This window comes from Tinamus guttatus, unplaced genomic scaffold (genome assembly GCF_059628265.1).
Source record: "Tinamus guttatus ecotype Peru unplaced genomic scaffold, ASM5962826v1 Tinamus_guttatus_pri_ptg000372l, whole genome shotgun sequence".
In the NCBI taxonomy this organism is placed as follows: domain Eukaryota; kingdom Metazoa; phylum Chordata; class Aves; order Tinamiformes; family Tinamidae; genus Tinamus; species Tinamus guttatus.
Genome location: NW_028288906.1, coordinates 60,626 through 82,562, shown reverse-complemented (window position 1 = coordinate 82,562; position 21,937 = coordinate 60,626). Strand labels below are relative to the sequence as shown.

The window sequence follows — 21,937 nt, the reverse complement described above, 5'->3', positions numbered from 1 at the left end:
CGTGGTGCTACAGGCCCTTACAGGGGCTCACCTGGTGTTAACGGGTGTGCTCAGGGAGAGGGAAAAAACCCTCAAGAGCTGAATACTGGGTGGAGGGGAGATGGTGAAGTAATGCAGATGCGTGTGCAAGTAACAGGTTTTGGGGGAGAGCTGACCTGCTGAAGGCAACAGCCCCAACGTCGGGCTGGGAGCAGACCGGGCGACGCGTTGCGCTCCGTGCAGAGCCTCGCGGGAGGTGGTGACACAGAGAGGCTGGTCCGAAGCTCTTCAGCTCAACAGCCCACCCGGACCACACGCGTGCAGCGGTGATGTCTCCTACCTGCAGCCTGCTCCTTTTGCAGGGTGTTTCTTCTTTCGTGCCCCCTCGCCCGACGAACGGCTGTGCTGGGAGCAGAGCAGAGCAGATGGGCCGGTGCCACGAGGGCCGCAGGGACGCTGGGAGCAGCGGGAGCAGCCGAGAGGGGAAGCGGCCGCGCGGCTGCCCTGGTGGCAGCAGCATCCCCGCTGTGTCCCACCGCCATCCACGGCCCTCCTGCGCGGCGGCGCCGGGCAAGGAGTGTCCTCAGGCAGCTCTTCTTCGGCCGCTGGCTGCAGGGGAAGCTGGCCCGGGTCAGGAGCATCCCAGCCTGGCGCCTTGTGCCGTGCGGGACCTTCCGCTGGGACTGCTCCCTTGTAGGAGAGAGGCTGAGGGTCTGCTGGCAGTAACTCCTGAAATTCTGTGTTCTTCTGCCTTGTGCACAGGCCCGGAGAAACACCTTGCTGTGTGCTTCTTTTTGTCACGGCAAACCTTTAGGTGAGCCACGGTGTGGAAGTGTGACCGTAAGCCACCCGTTCTAGGCAGTCAGGGGTCCCTCTCCAGGACCTCTTGCACGTCCTTTTGAAGAAAGCTCATGCACAGTGCCCCCAGGACCTCTGCAGGTCGATGAGGCCCCCAACCTTCTTAATACTTGCCTAGGTAACTCTTGATACTGAATAATTACTGATCTTCTTTTCTATATTCACATCTGCTTGTGCCTTTCCTTCCTTTTTTTGCTGCTTGTGCATTCAGAGGCTGACTCACAGCACAGTCAGCAGCCTGCAGGTGCTGAGAGCAACCTGTTTAAATGGCTCCAGTTGTTCCCACATGAGGGAAGGTTTTGAGGGAAGTCAGGATGGTGACAGACTTTTTCCTTTTATTTTTTTGGCGATGCATTCCGGAGTTTCATTGTATGGGGGCATAATGCATTCAAACACAACATAGGCAGCCTTGCTAGTAAAGTGGAGTTTTCAGAACCACTTTCTGCAGTTTTGCTTGCCTTTTTTTTTTTTTCCCCGCCCTGGATGGAATAAAATTACGAACTGGTGAAAGCTCATGGAAATCTCAATTTTGAAAAGGTGACCTGCCTGCTTACCAAAGATAAAATTCACCTGCACAGTTGCAGGTTGGGGATAGAATTCGTCAGTCAGCAACTTCTTACAGAGTTCCTTCTAATTAAGGTATCTTCCAATAAAGCTGCCCAGTGAATAACTAAATACAAACAAATTTAACTTCGATTTTTAAGAGCGCAGGCTGCTCAGGGTCAAAGCAAAGCTTGAGAAAGCATCAGTGTAATTAAAATTGGGATATTTTTAAGAAGAGGTCTGCCTTCCAGGTTTATACAGCGGTCGATTTCTTTTATTCCGTCTTCAGAGTTGCCCTTTGCTCCGAGGGAAGCTTGGAGCAGTGCTGGGCCTCGGGGTAGGGGGCACCAAGAGATCTGCAGTCCTTGGGAGCAGAAGAACAGCAAGGAGCAAAGGGGTTTTGTCATTCCCTGCTGTGGTCCAGCTCCCAGCTGTCCAGTCTGGGTGGCAGTAAATTTGCCAAGCACTTTCTTAGGTGAATAGGTAAGAAGTTGTGATTGTTTTTCGCCTTTTTTTTTTTTTTCCCCTCCTTGGTCAAACTGCAAATATGCTTCAAATCAGAGCCATGGGGTTTTTGTTCTCTCCCCAGAGAGAGAGAAAATACAAGTAAATAAAACCCATGCTTGCAACCAGCAAAGTCCTGGTAAAAGTCATGTCTCCACCATAGTCCCTGATTGGCTTCGTTCCAGTTTAATGAAACAGTTCAGTGCCTTTCTTCAAGTTTGTTTGATTTAATCGTGCTCTGGAGAGATGCTTTTTGGAAAAAGATGCCGTCTGAATTAGCATCTTGGGAAGAAGCCATGAAATGATACAGCAGGAGTTGGGATGAACGTCTGTGCCTCCAGTTCCAAAATATGGGAAGAAAAAATTACTTTATTTGTTTATTTATTTTAATTCTCCAGGTACTGATAGAGCCCGCAGGTTGTGGGGAAGATGTTAATGTGCAAAAGGGGCTCGTTGCTTTGCACCGTGAAGCAGGGCAGCACGCGTGGGGAGCCGGCGCCTTTGGCCTCTGCCGCTTGGATTGCTTCCCCTTCCCACCTCTTCCTGAGCACTAGGAAGAGGTTCGCTAGGTTCCCGACCCCCTGCCAGGGGCAGCGGCCGTGGTCCGTGCTGGAGCTGCCCGCGGGCTGCGAATGGCAGCGACTCCGGGGCCGGGCGTGCGCGGCGCTCCGTGAGGGACGCCGTGTCCCTCGTCGGGTGCGCGGGGCTGGTGTCTGCTGCCTCGTTAAGGACGGGTATGGAGTCGGGCTCGTTAAGGGAGATCGCGGAGGGGACGAACACATGTCGCTTTCCACCAGGCAAAAAGCCTGGGGCATTTGTTGTTCCCTCGCCAATCTGGAGTTCTGCTTTCGTGTCTCCCGCACCAGGAATAGGCATCCTTCCGTTGCAGCGATCCTTAGAGATTTCCTTAGCAGCAGAGCCTGTAAAAAGCAGCCCTGCCCTGTTCATTTTCAGAAATCTCTACCCAGCCCTGCAGGCATATGGGCTGCATAACAGCAAAAGGCATCTCTGCACCCCAGGCCAGGCTCTTGTGAAGTTCTGAAAGCCCATCCAGCCGACAGCCAGAGAAAAACATAACCACACGTAGGACTCGCTGTCTTATTTTTGGAAATAGTCTTCTGGCTCAAGATGCAAGATGGTATTTTGATAACAGTATGAAACAAATGCCTGAGTGAAAGAATTAAGTGGAGGATTTTGACCAAATCATTAGTAACACAATGCTTTCTAATGGAAAATACTGGTCAACCTGGGGGAATCAGCGTCAGCCTGATTTTGTGCAGAAGAACACAGGTGGGTCTAATTCTGCCGAAATCCTGGATGCATGGTAGGAGCAGCCTTACCCCTTTGTTCTGCATTCCTCCTACAGGGTTTTCTTAAACTCCCTTGTTAACTCTCATCTTAAAATTAGGAAAATAGTCTATGGATTGCCAGCAATGCCCTTTCCTTCACCCTGGTCTGACTGTTTGCCTTTGGATCTGACTTCCTTGTACAAATTTGGAGACCACAGAGTAAACAGAAATAGACTGTGAGCACTTCAGAGCTGGAAATATTTCCTCATGTTGCTGTGCACAGCACGGCAAAGCTCTGTTAGCAGTGGGGACCTCTCCGAGCTAGCTCCATGCAAATAGGATGTGGGATGATTCCTCCTGGTGGTCTCATCCATGTTGTTTCTTCGAGAGGGCTAGACTCATGGTGAGCAGTGGCTAAAAGTTCATCACTGTGAGGTGGGTTGTACCAATGTATTTGACCTGAGTGTGTGTAGTTCAGTCAAGAGCCAAATTTTCACAGAGCTGAATAATAGGAACCTACAGAGGGACCGTGTGTGGTTGGAAAAGGAGCCTATGGAGCACGGGATAAACAGTGCATATGCTTATGGGATTCCCATGACAAGTTTAGTGACATACAAGCCCATCTTAGATTCCTTAACTCTTCCTATTTTTATTTTGGGTCAGAGTTAAGGCTATTTAAATGCTGTTGAGCATGCCACAGCCATTATAGTATGTGATTTGCAGAGTTGCTCACACTTGATGTGCTACTTTTTGGTAATCATGTGCATCAACAGTTCTACACATTAACATATTTTGAGGCTGTGTAGGAGTTATGTGCTGGAGGGAGTAAATTGAGCCACGTATATAAGGTAAATTACAAATGTGGACTTTAAGTGATAGAATCAGGGGCATTCCATACCAAAATACTTCACTTGACTCGAGTGGCCTATTTGAAGACCCCCATTAGCTTGGAGTAATATTGCAGGCTTTTATCCATTCTCTACATCAGCTACAGGAGGGATGAGATCAGACATACTTATCCAAATGATTTACCTGCTCTCACTCAAAAAAAAAGTCCATCCCAAGTGTCTGATATCTACAGAACTGGACCCTCTCACTGCAGGCTGGTATCAAAAGTAGAATTGAGACCTTTGATGCCAAACTGACTAGCTCCTGCCTTTTGATTTGAAAGAGTACCTGTGTTAGTCCAGGACTTTAATCATCAAAACTGCAAGCTTCTTACAGTCCATTTGCTGTTTTGCACTTAGAAATGGAACGTATCTGTGCCTGGCTATGTAACTGGGGGATGCTTGCAGGCGCCTTTGAAGCTCAGGGGCTTTGGTCAGCCATCCTGACACAGTTTTGTAGGTGAAATCTTGGTCCTGTTAAAGTCAGTGGCAAAATCTCACTGGCTTTTACAGAGATGGAGTTTGATCTTAAATTGAAGAGTCACATGGGGCTTTTTTTTTTTGCAGATTCCTGTATTTTGCAAACTTATTGGCTTACTTGAAAAACGAAGTCTGCTCCAGAAATAACTGCTATCTGAAACCCTACATTCTAATACATATTTCCTTAGATGATATTTCTGCCTCAGGCTCAAGACTTCTGTGTTGTCATAACCAGATATGGTACTTCCTTGATCAGAGAAAACTTGCTTGCTGGTGTTAGTTGGGTAATTTTCATTAGCATGTTAATGTATCTGTAGCAGGAGTAAAATAATAATCCCGTCTCCTTTCTCTCCTTTTGCAGGCCCTCTACAATTCAATCAAGAATGAGAAGCTTGAATGGGCAGTGTAAGTATAGAATTAGAATAGATAGAATTTAGGAGTTTAAAAATAGTACTTGTGTGGTAATTTGTTTTTACTTTCTATGTCACTGTCTGTGTGGACTCCAAAGCCTGCAGAAGGTGGCCAATGGATGTAATGAGCTTTCTTTCTGCTAATGAATGACCTGGCAATCCTGCCTCATCTGTTTCCCTAGCAAGGGGAGTTGGTAATGATAGGAGCCAAATGTATTTGTAAGGAAAGAGGACATTTCATTTAGTAGGAAACTTCAGCCTGAGCAGAGAGAAATTAAATCCTCTTTTGTTCTGTGGCTGCATAAATAAAACAGACGTTGACTTCTCCCTTCATCGTGCAGTACATTGTGTCAGAACCACTGAATAGAAACACAAGTCTTGGATTGAGTTTCCTGCTGTTGGTTTATTGTCCTGTATTATCTCCTGATTAACTATGGATAACTTGACAACAACCTAATATGAAAGATGATAAATTGGGCATAGTCCGATCTCCCCCCACCACTACCTGCTTTCAACAGGCTGACACTTGTCAAGTACGGAAACGCTGCATACAAGGAAGAGCTTTAGTTTCCTATCATGTTAAATTGACATTTCTATGTGCTTAGGTTTTGTGTGATCAGCCCGGTGCCAGGGCTGGTGCCAGCAGAGAGGAGAAGGGTTTCCCCTAGATTTTACCTATTGCAAATCAGTGGATTTTGGTGCAAGAGATGTCTTACAACTATCTTGGTTGTGCAAGATGCTTGCCGTGTATATGCACACGCCTGAACCCTCATTTCTGGAGAACAGCCTTGTGTTTGGGATGCAGACCCCTGTATGTCTCAGGCAATCCACTGCCATAGGTCCTCCTACTCCTGCAGCTCCTGAATTTCCTTTTTAGAAATTCTTTTGTCTTCAACTGAATTTCTTACCCAGGCAAGTAACCCTTCTCGTAGGGGCTGCTGGTCCCTATTGGCCCGTACCCTATTTGCATGTGTAAAGAGTGTTAAATAATGTCAGAGCAGTGAGGAAGGCGGGCTGGTAGTGGAGAAATGCCCTCTTCGATTACATGGAAAAGGGTAGGAGACACATTCTCCCAAAGCACATCTTGGCCCTGGAATATGTTGTGTGAATCTTACATGTCTCAACACCAGAGCTGTTTGTAAGCTTAGCTGCTTTATTCCTGGCAGAATCTGTTATGTGACCTTCCTGATGTCACAGGCTTCCTCCAGCTCTTGGCAGGAGAGCCTGCTGTGTCTAATCCACTTGGGCAGCCTCCAGGTGGGAACTGGCTCGTTCCTGGCTTTGCTTCTGTGAGTTTCAGTCAAGGTGATTTATGAGATAGCTTACTGCTGTACAGATAATAGCTCCTTTGGCACACACGCAGCCCAATCCATATCCCTTGCTAATGACTTGTTTGGGAAAAAAATGAAAGCAGTCTGGAGGTAAGATGGTGGAAAGAAGAGTCTGCTCTAAATAAGGGAGTATAAGTGTAAAGCCAACTCGTCTCTGCAGAATGCTTCAGATGACCATTTTTCCCTTCAAATCTGAAACTCAGAAATGAGAGCTGGAACCTGTGTGAAAATCACTGTCCATGCTGAGAAACAAGGCTCATTCCTGACATAACTGAAGTGGTGTTGCTTTTAGGCAAGGAATGGTGGCAGGAGGAGGGGGGACAAATATCTGTCTCTTTCCTCACCTTTGCAGAGCTGCATGGCAGGTGCAGGATAATCATGGCAAACAACCTTGAGGCTGCTCAGGCTGGAGGGAGAAAGCAGATGACTGTCATGATCTGCAGAATAAGGTGGATGAGGAAGGGATGTGGTGGGTTCTGCCATCATGGGACTGAGGAAGACACTCTCCCTCCTTTCCAAAGAGTGTCCCTTTGCTTCCTCCGATGCAAGTGGCAGGGGAAGGAATGGGAGGTGAAGCAAGGTTGGAAAGGGCATTGCAAAGTGTAGCATAAGCTCCCTAGCAATGCTGGTGTCATGATGACGTGCAAGTCCTCCAGCCCAAGTATTGCCGAGAATCTCAAGCTTTTCCTTACGTGCCTTGCAACAGTTGAAGAGCTTCTCCTGAAATGCGTTATTTGGTGGATTAATGTCTGTCAATAAGTCCTTAGGCTGGACTTATGACAGTGATGAATGAGATGTGAAAGTCTGCTATATGATGCTTCTCCCACTTATTGTAAGTGACCTGTCATTCTCCTGAAAGGTCTGCTATCCATTTCTAGTGGAATTACAGTCTGGTCCTAAGTCCACTGAAAAGAGAGGCTACCGTTGATTCCAACTTTAGATCTGCATTCAAAAGAAGTGTCACCTTAATCAGCACATGTGCTTCCAGTATATTTCCAGAGGCGTTTAGTGGGAGGAATATTAATTTATCCTTTATGATCATGGAAATGTGAGTACAGCTCTGGAAGAAAAGAACTGCATTACAGTTCTTCGGCAGTAGTTCTACATCCAAGCTCCACCAGAGGTTTAAGTGAATCATGTACTGTGACTGCTCAAACACATCTGGCCTGGAAGGTGTGGGCAACGGGTAGATGCAGGTTTGGTTGTGCCCCCTCCCCACTTCCTTACAACATTTTTAGAAGTGCAGTTAGTCTCAATAATTGTTGTGTTCTTAAGAACCTTATGGTTCTTAAACTTCCCTGAAGGACTTGGTATTTTTTGAGATTTTTTTTTCATCTGTAATACAGTTGAACGGTTACCTCTTGCTTTTTGACCCCCCATCAGATTAAATGAATTCAAGAGCTTTATGAAAGTGAACTGTGAGAAAGGGTTGATAAAATTGGGTTTCTTTAGTCAGAAAACACTGATTAGGGGCGTCTGAGTGTATTTTTTCAATATGTAAAAAGCTTTTGCAGAGAAGATGGGGATGAAATATTCTCCATGTCCATTTTGTATAGGCTGGTATTTGAAACAATGGAGATTTCAGCCAAACATTTTAGAGAGCTTTGCAACAATAAAGCTTTCAAATCAGAGAATAAGTTTGCCTTGACTAGCAATGGAGTTGATTTCGGCGAAGGTTTTTTTGAAGAAATTTCTAGGGTAAGTGACGGACAAAAAGTGTGAGGAGTAGGCAAAAAAAAAAAACCCAGCTCTAGGGAGAGTTGTCTTAGCTTTAGAAGTAAAGAAATAGATTAGCTGACCTCTTAAGATTCAGTCCCCTGGTCTATAATACTGTGGCCTGCGTTTTGCAGGGAGTTCCTGTCCTTTTGCCATCATTGTCACTTCAAGGTGAAGAAGAAAGTTGAGGTTGATTTCAAGGGTGCTGGGGTTAAGCACGTTTTGTTTCTGTGATGTCTACATGGAAATACTGTGGAGAATTTTGTTATTCTCCATTGTCTGTAATGTCATATCTGCTTCCCTTTGGAGGTGATGAGAATACAAAATATCACCATCTCAAAATAGGCCAAATGGTGATCTAATATTAACATTTGAAGCCCTGAAGTAGGGCTTGCAAGATTGCAGAAAACATGTGACTGCTTTTGAGCCATTAGCCTTGTGAAAGCTTTCTCCAAGCAGCACGGTGTAATTTTTAGGAAAACTGTATGGGTTTTGGCCACTATATTACAAAGCTTCCTTTCTATAGAAGCTTAGATGTGGCCATACTATCTCCTTTTTTTGTTGTTGTTGTTCTGAACTCCTGTGAAAGATGAACTCCTTCCAGCCAGAAGAAAAAGTAGGTAACTAAGACCTATAGGACGTAAGACCTAAGATGATGGAGAAAAGCGAGTTCATAGAAAAAGGGACCTATCAAACTGGATCTTTTGTGTTTCCTGTGGCAAGTTCTTCTGCTGAGATTCGGGTGATTATAACGAACTCTGTGCTGAAACCACCCTTTTCTAGGTCACATCCAGAAATCTCTCCCCATGATAATTACATCTTCTTATCTCCAGTTCCAGGAACTTAAGTTTGCAACTTAAAAATTAGTTTTACAATGGTCATCTGGTAATTATCTGGCTCTCTATCTTCCTTTCTTCTTTCAAGAAAGACGTCACGGAGAACTTCCTCTGCATTTGTTCCTGATACAAATATCAGCAGTTCCACAGATTTCTGTGGTCATATGTCACAATTTTGATTTATAAACTCAATCTTTTTCCATGTGATGTGAGTTTCTATCTAAACAAATGCAGAAAAGAAGCAAATTTTCAAAAGTGAAAGGATTGACCCTGCCTCTCCAGCTTAGTAAGTCTGAAGTTTTCCAAGACCTCAAGTCAGGTCTTAGAGCAGTACAGAGACATTTTGGTTATGGAATGGCATGGGTGGATTTTTTCTTGAAGAAGAACAAATCTTCCTCAAAGACACAAGGATGACGCTGTCAGCTCTGCCAAATGGAAAGCCTGGGCATGAAGCCTGCCCTGAAAAGAACTTGAGCGTTGGCTGTGTGGCACTGAATCCATGGCACTGAGTATGCCTGCACAGATACAGCCACTACCTGTCACCCCAGCGTCACTGGTGCCCATCGCACCAGGAACGTTCCTGGCCATGGATAATCTGTCAGACCCATCTGAGGAAGTGGGAGTAGTTTCAAGTCCCACAGCCAAGGGTTTCAGAAAAGATCAGTATCAGTCTTCAGGTGTATGTTTTCAGAGGCCAGCTGAGTTTTCTGTGGCTCTTCTTTCTTGCAGCCATGTTCTGAAGAAGGTGAGGAGGAAGTGCGGATTGATTAATCTCTGAGAATGATTAAAGGAAAGCTTGTCCAGTTTTGGGCTGCTCTTCTAAAGGCTTGTGTTCTGGACAGTCCTGCAAGAGCACCTCTCGTTTAACTAATCCTTCCTCGCTTTTCTTGCTAGCTAGTCCATGGAATGATCTTTGCTTTGACCAATCCCGACTAGACTCCCCAGGAGAGTCCTTTCCTGGCCAGTCCTACTCAACCAACTGTGGAGGGTAGACAAGTAAAGACAATTACCTGAGCTGTTCTGCTGCTTTGAACCCAGTGGCAGTCCTCCTGCTTTCTTCTTATTCCTGACCTCTGAAGCAAAATGGAGCACCAGAAGAAGTGGGTGCTGGAGCCCGTGGCTCTGTTTGCACTACGCGTCCAGATCAAGGTGGTAATGACCCCTGGGGCACACCGCTAGCTACAGGCCTCCAGCTAGGCTTGGCACGGCTGGTCACAGCACTTCGAAACACGCTCAGCCAGTTTTCCCTCCACCTTGCTGTCCGCTCGTCTAAGCCACACTTACGGAGCTTGGCTATGAGGATGTGGGAGAAACATTGTCAAATGCCTTGCGGAAGTCAAGGGAGACGACATCCTCTGCTCTCTCCTTATCTGTGCAGCCAGTGATTCCACCACAGAAGGCTCTCAGGTTGGTTAAGTAAGATATTGCCTTGGGGATCCATGCTGGCTACTCCTGGTCTCCTTCTTGTCGTCCACATGTTCAGAGACAACATCCAGGATGACCTTTCCAGGGGCGGAGTTGAGGCTGACTGGCCTGTAATTCCCCATGTCCTCCTCCTTGCTCTTTGTGAAGACTGGCGTGACATTGGGTTTCTTCCCAGGCACCTTCCCTCTTCTCCGTGGCTTTCAGAGATGATGGAGAGTGTCTTAGCAGTAACATCTGCCAGCTCTCGCAGCACATCAGGGCCCATGGATCTGTGGGAATCAGCTGTACCTAAGTGATCTCTCACCTGTCTTCCTCAACCAAGGGCAAGTGAAAATATTTGGTATATTCCTCCAGGGAACTGGTCAGTACAGGATAATGCACTCCATGGCTCCCAAGGAGACAGCTCATTCTGAAAGATGCCAAGCCTTTTGCTTCACTAGGTCTCTGCTGACAAGGAGAAACCTGCTGTGGCCTTGGCCGAGATCCCAGAATTCACAGGGCTCTTCTAAATTACACATCAGCCTGAGTACTTGTGCCCTGTGAGAGACTTCCGTCTGGATTAAGAACTGTAAGTTTCAAACAGAGTTACGGAGAGGGAGTTTGCTCCTGGAATGGGCACTTATTTAAACATGCGTCACAGAGTGATTCACATTTCACCTGTACTTGCCACTGGCAAATGGGAGAAATAGACACAGGAAAGGAGGGGGGCAGTCGAAATTTGTCGGGAATTCCAGTACTTTTTAGTTGGTGGAGGACTTCAACCAATGTATGCACGAGGTAATCTTCATTGCTTTGAGCAGCAAAAAAAATATTGCAGATAATGCCCATTCGGGAGCGGGAAAACACATGTCAATAGGCTGAAGGATGCAAAGACCAGTCTTGTCTGCAGGAATCAGGCTTCAGATGAAGGATTTGTTCTTTTTCATCATGAGACCTTGCCAGATATCCCCATGATGGTGTGGTACCCCGCCAGGCCAAAAGGAGCTATCGCCTCATCTCTACAACCAAATAAAATGTCTGTTCCTTTCCCTTAGCTCTGGGGCCGAATGCCCGTTTTTAGCATTCGGTATCCGTACTCCTGAAAAGTCTTGCTCTCTGGGAGAGGGACGATGCCTCTAAACTGGATTTGGTTTCGTTCTCTTTCCGGTCACAGCAGTCTGTTACCATCACACCAGCTCCGTGCCCTGGAGGACGTTTTCAGCAAGCAGGAAGATACTCCAGACCGCCTCCCTGCCTCGCAGTTCTGTGGAGACGTTGGTTCGGGTGGGCATTCCCGTAAGGGGGCATCTTGCCCATCCTCCCAGATTCACACTCCTCCGTTACCTTGGGAAGGGACTCTTTGGATCTCAAAGGAGATGAGACAGCTGTGCACGCAGCAACGACCATGGCTTCGAGGTGCACCAGATACCCTCTGACTACAGCCGTCCTGCTCTTGTGATGGACACCCTTCCCAAGGGTGCTTATTTTTCCGGCTACTTCCTGCTTTTTGCCGTTGGCTGTGGCAAGCAGGAAGGTGTTCATTAGACAGGTGGTGCTTGTGACTTGCTGAAAGGGCTTGTGTTGTTGTCCCCGAGCGCCGCGCTGAATACGTCGCACTAATAAGTAATATTTTGGGCAACATATTGTTTCTAAAATACAGATAACGTAATTCACCAGCTGTAGTTTTTATTTCTAAATTACTACTGTTATGCCAGTCTGTGGAGGAAAATAAAGAAAAGGAGGTAGAGTCTGTGTTTCTTATACTAAGTTTAGGGGAAAGCCATAGTGATCTGTAGTAATCTCATTCTTTTCATCTACATTAGAACTCATAAAGAAATTGGAGATTTTTCAGAAAAGCCCAGCAGGGAAATAGTCCCTATTGTGGTACCTATTTAACTGGATGTAAAAATATTTGAAACTGCAGGACACAGTGCTTGGTCAAGCCTGTGTTTCAGGAATGTAAAAGACAAACTTGGGCTTTTTTGAAAATTCAGCTCCCATGACCTGTGCTGGTGAGGCAGGTGAACAGAAGCGTTGCTATAACCTGTCACGATTCCTTTCTAAATAGGGTCAACTTTGAAACAACTTCAAACATGCTGTAGCAAGTAGTGTGCTCAAATGTAATGTAAATGTAAATTACTAAAATGTAACCTTTCTGAACAGTTCCTCATTTGTTTTACTTTGCTTGTTTTTATTACTTCTTTAGGGATGAAGAAGAGAAGAAGAAATCTCACTCAGATGGTACTGACGAAAAGGATAACGGGAGCCAGACAAAAGCTGTTGGTCGCATCGGCAACTCTAATAATCCTTTCTTAGACATCCCTCATGACCCCAACGCTGCTGTGTATAAAACAGGATTCCTGGCTCGGAAAATCCATGCAGATATGGATGGAAAGAAAAGTGAGTGTCTTTCACTCTGAAAACTCTTTTTTTTTGTCATCTGTGCACGGTGCCCCACATGATGAGGCTGTGTGCTTCTCAAGGCAGGTAGTACTGTTTCGTTAGGGGAGATTGCAGCAATTACAAACAATACAGCAATGGGATTATCACACTGTCTCTGTCATGGTTTAGTGAGTGCTCAGTCCCACTTGCAGCAGCTGAAATGCATTTTTATAGTGAGTAACTTGCTGTAGAAAAGTAATGTGAATCTTCTCTGTGAAAAGAAAATGAAGTTCATTGTTTACAGAAGTGAAAACATTTTCAAGTGAATTACAGTAGCTGTTCTGTAGTAGTCGGGTAATTTGTCTTTTCCTTATGTGACACTAGATCAAAACCAAAACTGTTTCTAACCTCCCCTCCCCTCTGCTTCTTGTCTTCAAAAAAAGAGTGTTCCTTAGCTTGGCTTGGAAAATCCTGTAACTATTTCCTATTGGAGTCCATGTACTAGGGAATTTCAGCAGCTTTTCGTAACAGTCAGAATTACATGGTAGTTCCTCCCTGCCCTTTCTTTGTAATAAATCTGCCTCATTTGCTTTAATTATCCTCTTTCCTTCTTGTCCTGCTTCCGTTGTGGTACCCTAGTTACAAAGGCCTTGCCCCTGTGTGTTTTGTTGTTTGGGTATTTTCATTTGATTGTTTTCTGTTATGTTCTTAGGAACAGCAGAGGCTACTTGGAGCATCTGTTTTTTTCCCCTGATCATTGTTAATCATTCATAATCAGTAATCATTCATATTGCAGTCTCTGGGCTGAATCCAAAAGGCAAAATCTGACTTTGTAATGGATTTTGAGTAAATGCAACTCCCTTCAGCTGGACTAAGCTTTCCAGAGTTTGCATGTTCTGCGAGTATATTCAAGTATATTTTAGAAGGCTGATGTTTCAAGCTGGAGTCTGAAACAACGTTCTTTCTGATGAATGGATGCTCTGAATAGTTTCTTCTTTATTAAACTTTGTTTATTTAACCCTAGTAAGTAAAGGTATATGGTTGCCTTTGTTAACTTGTTTCTTCAATCACAAATGAGCACAGTCACTCCTTAAGTAGCACCCCTGGCCCTTCTGGGATAATCATTTTATGTGCAAGGTAACTAGGGCTCTGCTTTCAGAAGCTCCAGTGTATGTTAGAGGCCTGATCTCATTGTCATGCTGCACATCAAAAATCTACATTCTGACTTTCAAGTTCCAAATAAAATGAAGCTTATTTTAAAAGACAGTGCTTTTCATATTTCACTTTCTAATGGTGTTGCTGCAGGGTAGAGTTTAGCTCCTGTAGGACTGCAAATGAGGAGATATGATTGCGCCGTGTAACTGTATTTTCCAAAAACGGCTACTAGCCAGCCTGGAGGAGAAGAGCATAAGGGACAATGGCTGGGGGTTGGACCAGACAAATACAAATTAGCAGTGAGGCCCACGGGGTGGGGAGAGAGTGATTAACCTTTGGAGCTAGGAACTAACCGGTTCCTCTTCACCCTTGCCGGGTGTCATGCATGAGGATGGGATGCCTTTGTGAGCGAGATGCTTTGGCCATGCTGAATCCACTTCTAGCTGGAGCCTTCAACCTGGGATCCCTTCTATTTTTTGTTCCTTCTCGCTGGTTGTGAGCTGGAGGTGTTTGCTCCCTTATGCCCCTCCAGCACCACCTCTGAGCTACTCTTCATTTCCCCCTGGGGCTTCGTTTCCCCCCCCGCCTTTTTCTCCCCTCTCCAGTGTCATCGTGGGCCGTGGGGAGAGGGGCTGTGTGGCTGCAGGGGGAACGGGCACTTCTGTGCAGCCTTTCGCCCTGGGCAAAGCGTGCTGCGTCTGCACAGGGTTTTGTCCTGCTCACATCTCTGAGATCAGAGCCTGCTCCTGCTGCAGGAGCAACGAGCGTTCCCTGCTCCCTGCGTTGCTCCCGCTCCCTTCGGATCTGCTGCAGGGCTGTCACCCGGCTGCCTTCATGCTCTCCCTCGCAGCGGGTGTGTGCTGAGTGGCATCGTCCTTTGAGAAGGAGGAGAGTACAAAGGAGGTTTAACTTAGGACTAATGTAGCTCTCCTGTTGCCTAGACAAAGTGTAAAAATGGATCTGTGTTAAATGGGTTTTCATTTGTTTTCTTTGCAGCTCCCAGGGGGAAGCGAGGCTGGAAAACCTTTTATGCTGTGCTGAAGGGAACAGTCTTGTACTTGCAGAAGGTAAGAGAAATCACTCTCTTTTGGAAACTAATTAAAGAGGGATAAAGCAGCAGGTATCCTCTACTCTCACGGCTCACCTCCAGGTTTCTTTCCCTCCAATACACAGCATAGCTGTCGTCACTGCTGTTTACACACTCCTTCAGGCATGAAATCTGGCAGCGATTCCCTCCCCATTTCATGCTGTCAAGTTCAATCCTGCTGTCCCCATCTCATGTGCAGCCCATGTATTCCAGTTGCCGCTCATGACTCATAAAATTGCCCACTTCACCAGCGAAGACAGCATCATCTCTTTGTGTCTTGCACACATCTCTTTGGGCTGCTTTTAACACGGCAGCTCATCAGCATGACTGCCCCTGCTGTGAAGCCATCCTCCTCCCTCCTCTTTTCACGAGGTTCAGTGACTGCAAGAGCAGCTACAAAGGAGTTTAACAGCGACTTGGTCCTGCTAGGAATCTGCAGCTTCTGCCCCAAAGACGTTTGGAAAATACTTTACTCCCAAAGCAAGATGAAGCACTGTCATGCCTAAAAAATTTTACTCCCCGTCATCAGCAAGTCTAGGAGAACATCAATTGTAATGTTTTAGTCTTTCCATGCAAGTTTATATCTGTTATTTTAACTATTCTCTTGCAAAATGAAATGCAGTATGTGAGCAAGAACTGACAAATCAAATAAATGGTAGTAACAAAGTAGATGATTGAAAAGTATTTTTGCTTCCCCGCGGCCCCACAGCAAGCGTAAGTAAATTATTCATGAGACTGCCCTGTTTTGCAGAACTCTGCACCACTGAAAACCTTTTTACGGGGTGCATTTTGGAACTATCAGGCAAAAAAAAACCATCATAGTGTTGTTTCCTCATCCTCTGCGCTGTTCTTAGTGTGTTACAAGGTGGAAGCTTTGGGGGCATCCCTGTTAGAGAGCGCCAAAATACTAGAATAGGCAAAAGAACCTGCAAGGAGGAGGGGAAATTTGGGTCAAAAGATGAATGTGGCATTGGAAAGACTAGAGTCAAGTCTGAACGCCCCCCAGCTGAGTCTTCCTTCTGGTCTTCTTGTGGGCAGCAGTTACCAGTTCTACCAAGGTGGCCTTCATGGGAGGTTTGTATGTGTTCTTTACTCAGTAAATTGGAGTCAGACAGGTGTTTCCCTGAGATGAATTAAAAAGGTTCCTTGTCCATAATGCATTAATTAATTTCTTAATGGATACCTTAGGAGTAGTTAATAAGCTTTCAAGAAGAAATGGAGAAGCTGTCTATTTTAGAGTCTTAATTAAACACTGTTGTGATTATCACAGAAATATTATATATAAACACTTTCTGTTTGACAAAATGTACAGATGCTGATATAGCTCAGAAACTTCCTACAGAAGGTTGTTCTTCCCACTCTCCCCCTTCATCAGCAAGCGAGTAATTGCACATCTGACTGCATCTTTGCATAACAAAATGCATTGCCGGATTTCTGGTTCTTGTTGGTTATTTGTGTGCTTTGGAGTTGTCACAGCACTTGAATTCCATGCTTGCTTTGCGAACACTGTACTATCCTACCTGATCCTGGAACCACTTGTGCTCAAGGGGTACAAAAGAGGGCTATTAGTTTTGCTGTTGGAAAAAGTAGATGGAGGGTCCTGGTGGAAAGGGGCTTTTTCTCACATTGAGGGGTCTCTGGCCCCTGCACGGCCCCCGTGCCTCAAACTGTTGCAGTGAAACACTCCTGGATCTGCCTCTAGCTCCAGAAGGTCCATCAAGGCTTCCTTTCAACCCTGACATAAGCTTTCTTCTGTTATGGAAATGGTATTGCAGCAGCTGAGGTTGCCAGAATTTTAAAATGCATGGCTAGACCAAGCCTAGTTATGATAGAAGATGCTGAAATGTGCTTTCTTCCTGCAGTATAGAGGGACATGGAAAATCATGCTAATTTCAGAACATGCAGGAGCGTTTTGGAACAGCTTGAGTTCTTTGCAGAAATGCAAAGTTCTGGCCTTGGTCGAGGATAAGGGATTTCCTTGCCCCCGTTTTCCTTCTTTCCTGTTTTGGCAGTGCTTAGGGCAGGGAGCAAATGCGTACACATCTATTTATCTTCTTTCTCTCATTATATATATGTGTGTGGAGGAAGCAGCTGTAATGAAGGCCTTGTCTACTAAGTGTTATTTAAGCAGAGAAGAGGTAAATCTCAGCATGTGCTTAGGAATCGCAGAATCACATAACAGTTGAGGTTGGGAGGCGCCCTGGAGATCATCTAGTCCAACTCCCATGCTCAAGCACATTACCTAGGACCATGCCTTGGAATATCTCCAAGGATAATCTCCACATGAGGAAGAACTTCTTTCCTGTGAGGGTGACAGAGCCCTGGAAGGGGCTGCCCAGAGAGGCTGTGGAGTCTCCTTCTCTGGAGATCTTCCAAACCCACCTGGATGCCACCCTGTGCCACGTGCTCTGGGTGTCCCTGCTGGAGCAGAGGGTTGGACTAGATGATCTCCAGAGATCCCTTCCAACCTCAGCCACTCTGTGATCCTGTGATTCTGTGGAGGCTCCACAGCCTCTCTGGGCACCCTCTCCCACTGCTCGGGCACCCTCTCACATCAACGCGTTGCCTCGTGTCCGCAGGGATGTTCCTGTGTTTCCATTCCGGCCCCTCTCCTCCCTCCTCTTCAGCCGCTGCCCCTGTGGCGGCTGCTCCCGTCCTGGGCCGTCCCGGTGGCCCTCGGCCGCCCCGGCCCCGCGCGTCCCGTCCCCCTCGTCCCGCGGAGCCCCGCGCCGGCCCCGGCGCCGCACGGGGAGATCCCCGGGTCCCGCTGCCCACGCGCTGCCCAGGGCAGCCCGGGAGGCCCTGCCCCTCCGCTGCCTCGCGCTCGGCCACGGCCACGGCCGCTCTGCGGAGCCGCTCCGCGGCGCCTCCATCCCGCTCTGCGCTGCTCCCTGGGGCTGCTCCTCACCACGTGCAGCCCCTTCTGGCTGCCCTTGCCGGATCCTGGGAGGTTTTCTGCTGCCCAACTCACTGCTGAGGTCGCTCTGAATGAAGAAGTTGAGCAGTGCTGGATCCAGTGTTGGCCCTGAGGGGACACCGCTGTCCAGAGGGCTCCGGGTACACCTTGCACTGCTGAGTACAACTCTAAGCCAGCGTTCAGTCCTGCTCACTCTCTGCCCGTGCTTTATCGGCTTGGCTTGGGGGATGTTCTGGTGGTGTCGAAAGCCCTACTGAGGCCAAGCTAGACAACATCCACTGCTCTCCTCTCACCTACTTGCCAACCATCCCCCACGTGGTGCACAAACCTCTGCATCATTGATCTCTGTTTATCTGTACCCCAGCTGTTCCCTCAAGACGCTGTTGTAATATAAATAGTTTGCCACAGCTGTGAATTCCCCAGTGGGTAGCGTGGTCTCAATTTTGATCTCATTTAGTTTGCTTTCCAGTCTCATCCTGTCTGTTTTACTGTCAAAGTCCATACATGAGAGTGGTTCCTGTTCCTGGATGATGGTGACTTGAGATTTGCTGGGGAGTTCTTTTAGGCAGTGCTGTTTCTGTGCCCACATTTCTTTTTTCTTCTGTTGGAACTATTCCAGAGCTAATTGCTGTGCTGCATTATTTTTTATTTTATTTTTAAATGAGTGATTTGGGAGAGATGGTTTCTGAATCAGTAAGCACAGAAACCGCCAGAGGGGCTCAGTGGAAACATTCACAATTAGCCAGCTAAACATGTCTGCACAGTATTATGTCAAATGAGAGATTTCGACGTTTGGGATGTTGGACCTGTCTCTGGACATCTTCAGGCCAAGGGTAATTTCCTGTCCTCTGTGCTTATAACAAGGGGAAATCACAACGTATGAGCTTGACAGAATGTCTGTTCACCGGATTGGAGTGGGATGTGAAGTGTGTTTGCAGGAAGGAGGACATGGGCTGGACCTCACCTTGCTGGAAGTTGTTTCTGGGCAAACGGTGCAGGGCACAGACCTTCATGCTGCATTGCTGCCTTCCTGCGAGGTCTGGAACATTGTTGCTCTTTGATATGGCTTTGATATGGCCTGTGTGCTTTCAGGTATTTTTTTATATAACTTTTCTCATTTTTTTTCCCTCTATTTAACAACAACAACAATAAAAAAGAAAGAGGATAGAATGATGTGACCAGGGACAAGTCCTTCCGAAAGAAAGGATTTTGTAACCATCACACGTAGTTACCCACGGTGCATTGGCTGTCGAACAGCCAAATGCCATTTTTTGGTTTGTCGGAAATGGATTTAGAAATATGCTGACTCTGAAGATGAAAAAGTCGTTTTGGGAGAGTTTTATAGAAAAATTCAGTGTATAACTGCATTGTATACAGCACTCAGATCAGCCTTCATTTGACATGGAGGTTGCAGTTCCTTCCTGGCCTCTCATATATTTCTGCTGCCAGTGTCTCGGTCTAAACTGAGTGAGCTGCCTGTCATTCCAGCTCCTCCTCCACGTGGGTACCAGCACATCACAGCATGTGCTGTTCTTGGCTGCATACGAGATATGGATGTTATTGCACCCTTACCGTTCCCTGACAGTTTAAAAGAGTTGAAGGCCTTAGAGAGGGGTTTTGGCAGCATGCTAACATCCTCTCCAGCTTTTTCTGAGATTGGCCGACTACTTTGGAGACATTCCTGCTATGCTGATCTGTGCTTGTGGAAGAGCTGGCAGAGCCCCAGCTGTCAAGGTAAATTACGAATAGCTGATCCACTGGGATTAGCAAGGATTACCATAACCTCCATCCATCGATAAGGAAATGTCCTTAGCAAGGACTGTTTCTATGACTGCCCGTAAGGGGACTTCTTCTGGAACAGGTTTAGATACCAGAGCGTGGTGTGAATGTCGGACTCCTCTTCCACGTGAAGCTTGGAATCACCAAGGTGAGAGCTGCTACTGCCTCCAGGCAGCGCCTTGAGGAAAGCCAGAATGACCTTCTTGTAGGGGCTGCCTACATTCATTTCCTCACCTTAGTGTTTTCCTAGTCTCCCTGGAGAGTGATCCTAGTGATCCCCAAACTACTGCCAAATAAATCAGCTCTGCAACCATGAAGAGGGAGTTGGCTTGTTTGCTTCGTTTTCAGGATACCCTCCAGCAGTGGTCTGTGGCCTGTGGTCTTCCCTGAGTCTTCCTTTAGGAAGTGTCCTGACTGGGAGAGGGGGCAGTGTCCATCAGGAGCTGCCCCCAAGGCTCGCTGGGTCTCAGCAGCAGCTGTGGCAGTGCAAGAGAGGAGGGTTTGGCTTCTGTATACCAGCAAAACCCCTTAACCTTGAAACCCCCTTCCGTTGCGGGTGGTGAGGCTGAAGGTACCTCAGTTCCTTCCACCCTCCTTGGTCTTTGCTGCTGATGCGCAGCGGCTTGTGCTCCTGCCAGACCCCAAAGTCTGGTAGCTGTATAACCAGCTGGCTAACTCCTCCCTAACATGCTGGGCAGGGACCTGAGCTGCAGATCCCAAGCCAACATTGACTGAGCCTCCTTGGCAATTAAGAGATGCAGCAGAGGAGTGGGAAGCTTTGAGTCTTGCCTGGGAGAGGGTGGGGATTCCCTATCCCTGGAAACTGACCCCACAGCTGTGTTATGAAATCCAGCCTGGCAAGAGCACAAATGCCATGTAGCTGCCAGTGGCCGCAGCTCTGGTATTGTAGCCACCAGATAAACCCCCCAAGTTGGTTCTTGCACTTTAGCCCATTCCTTTAGGGATGGATACTTCAAGCAAGGGCTGTCCTGGCAAGAGTGCTGTGCTCTTCTGTCTCCTAAATTCCAGCTCTTGTGCTTGTGGGAAGTGATCAGTAGTTATTACATGTGCCAGGGCTGACTCTCCTCGTTTGCAGCTATCACACTTTCTGTCCTGTCGGGTGTATCAGACAAAACGGATTTCTGTGATACCACTGAAGGAGAAAAATGGACACAGTTACAGTCTTCTTCTAGCTGCTTCTTAAGGAACAAGGATGTACTTTCACAGTTGCAACATGGCTAGTGAGCAGCTTCTTCTTGAAAAAGTTGCTAGTTTGCCCTGTATTCAGCAAGCCTTTGCAGGCAGGTGACAGCACCGTGCTGTGCACTCCCCTAGCTCCTGTGGCTCAGGAGATCACAAACTGTCCCCAGGCTGATGCCTGTGCCACGAGGCACTCCTCTGGCCCTGTGTTTTGTTATTTACTGCTATGAACAGTGCTGTTTCTGCATCAGAAATGGGGACCGTTTTGTGCTGGGCTCTTACAGACCCCCAGCAGAGGCAATCCCTGCTCCTGGCATGCAGAGAGATCCTACAAAGTGCTGGAACTGGCAACAGGGCTGAGAGCCCCAGGGGTTTCTTCCTTATTTCTGTAATAAGGACAGCAGATGGGTGCAGCTGTAACAAGAGCTACAGAGGAGCTGTGTGGTGCCCATCATGCTGTCAGCAGCGTGTCAGGTTGACTACTCCTAGGTTTTATTTTTTTTTTCCTTAGCATTGCAGCAAAGGAGAGGCTTAAAGGAGTTTCCCATAACTGTTTTATGGAGAGTGATGGATTGGCTCCTCCGCCGTGTGAGGCCTGTCTCGTAGGAGGTACAAAGGTGATTGTTTGAGAAAAGGGAAAATGAGGCAGTGGAGGTTGGCAGCTCGAGCAGGAACCAGCAGCTGGGAAGTGGGGAGCTCCTCGCAGAGCTTTTCTGAAGTGAAGACAAGTCGTCTGTAGGGATTGTGACCTAAACAAACACACCTGGTTTACCCCTGTTCCCAGCAAGCAGGTAGTGGAAATACTTCTATCCCTTGGAAATATGTTAAAAATACAATTTTTTTAAGGGGGTGGGGACTGCATGTGCTCAAATCATATTGCACCCAATTCATGTACTTCAGTAATGTTCAGAGACCATACAGAAGAGGATTTTTCCTTAAAATAAAGAAAGAACAGTGTCACGTGAAAGTGTATATAAATATATACCTTTCTTTTCCCCTGTTAATTGACGCAGGATGAATATAAACCAGAAAAGGCTTTATCAGAGGAAGATCTGAAGAATGCAGTGAGTGTGCATCATGCTCTGGCATCCAAGGCAACGGACTATGAGAAGAAACCTAACGTTCTCAAGCTGAAAACAGCAGACTGGAGGGTCCTGCTTTTCCAAGCCCAGTAAGTCTC

General features: G+C 46.8%; 1 protein-coding gene across 2 annotated transcripts in view; it reads left to right on the top strand.

Moving 5' to 3' along the window:
- The window catches only part of PSD3 (pleckstrin and Sec7 domain containing 3), a 75,605-nt gene that overhangs the window by 43,510 nt on the left and 10,158 nt on the right, over positions 1-21,937 (top strand). For both annotated transcript variants that reach the window (XM_088530422.1, XM_088530421.1), the window contains 4 exons: positions 4,902-4,945; positions 12,444-12,637; positions 14,771-14,841; positions 21,771-21,928. In XM_088530422.1, coding sequence (XP_088386548.1) covers positions 4,902-4,945; positions 12,444-12,637; positions 14,771-14,841; positions 21,771-21,928 — 467 coding nt within the window. The remainder of the gene's footprint in view (positions 1-4,901; positions 4,946-12,443; positions 12,638-14,770; positions 14,842-21,770; positions 21,929-21,937) is intronic.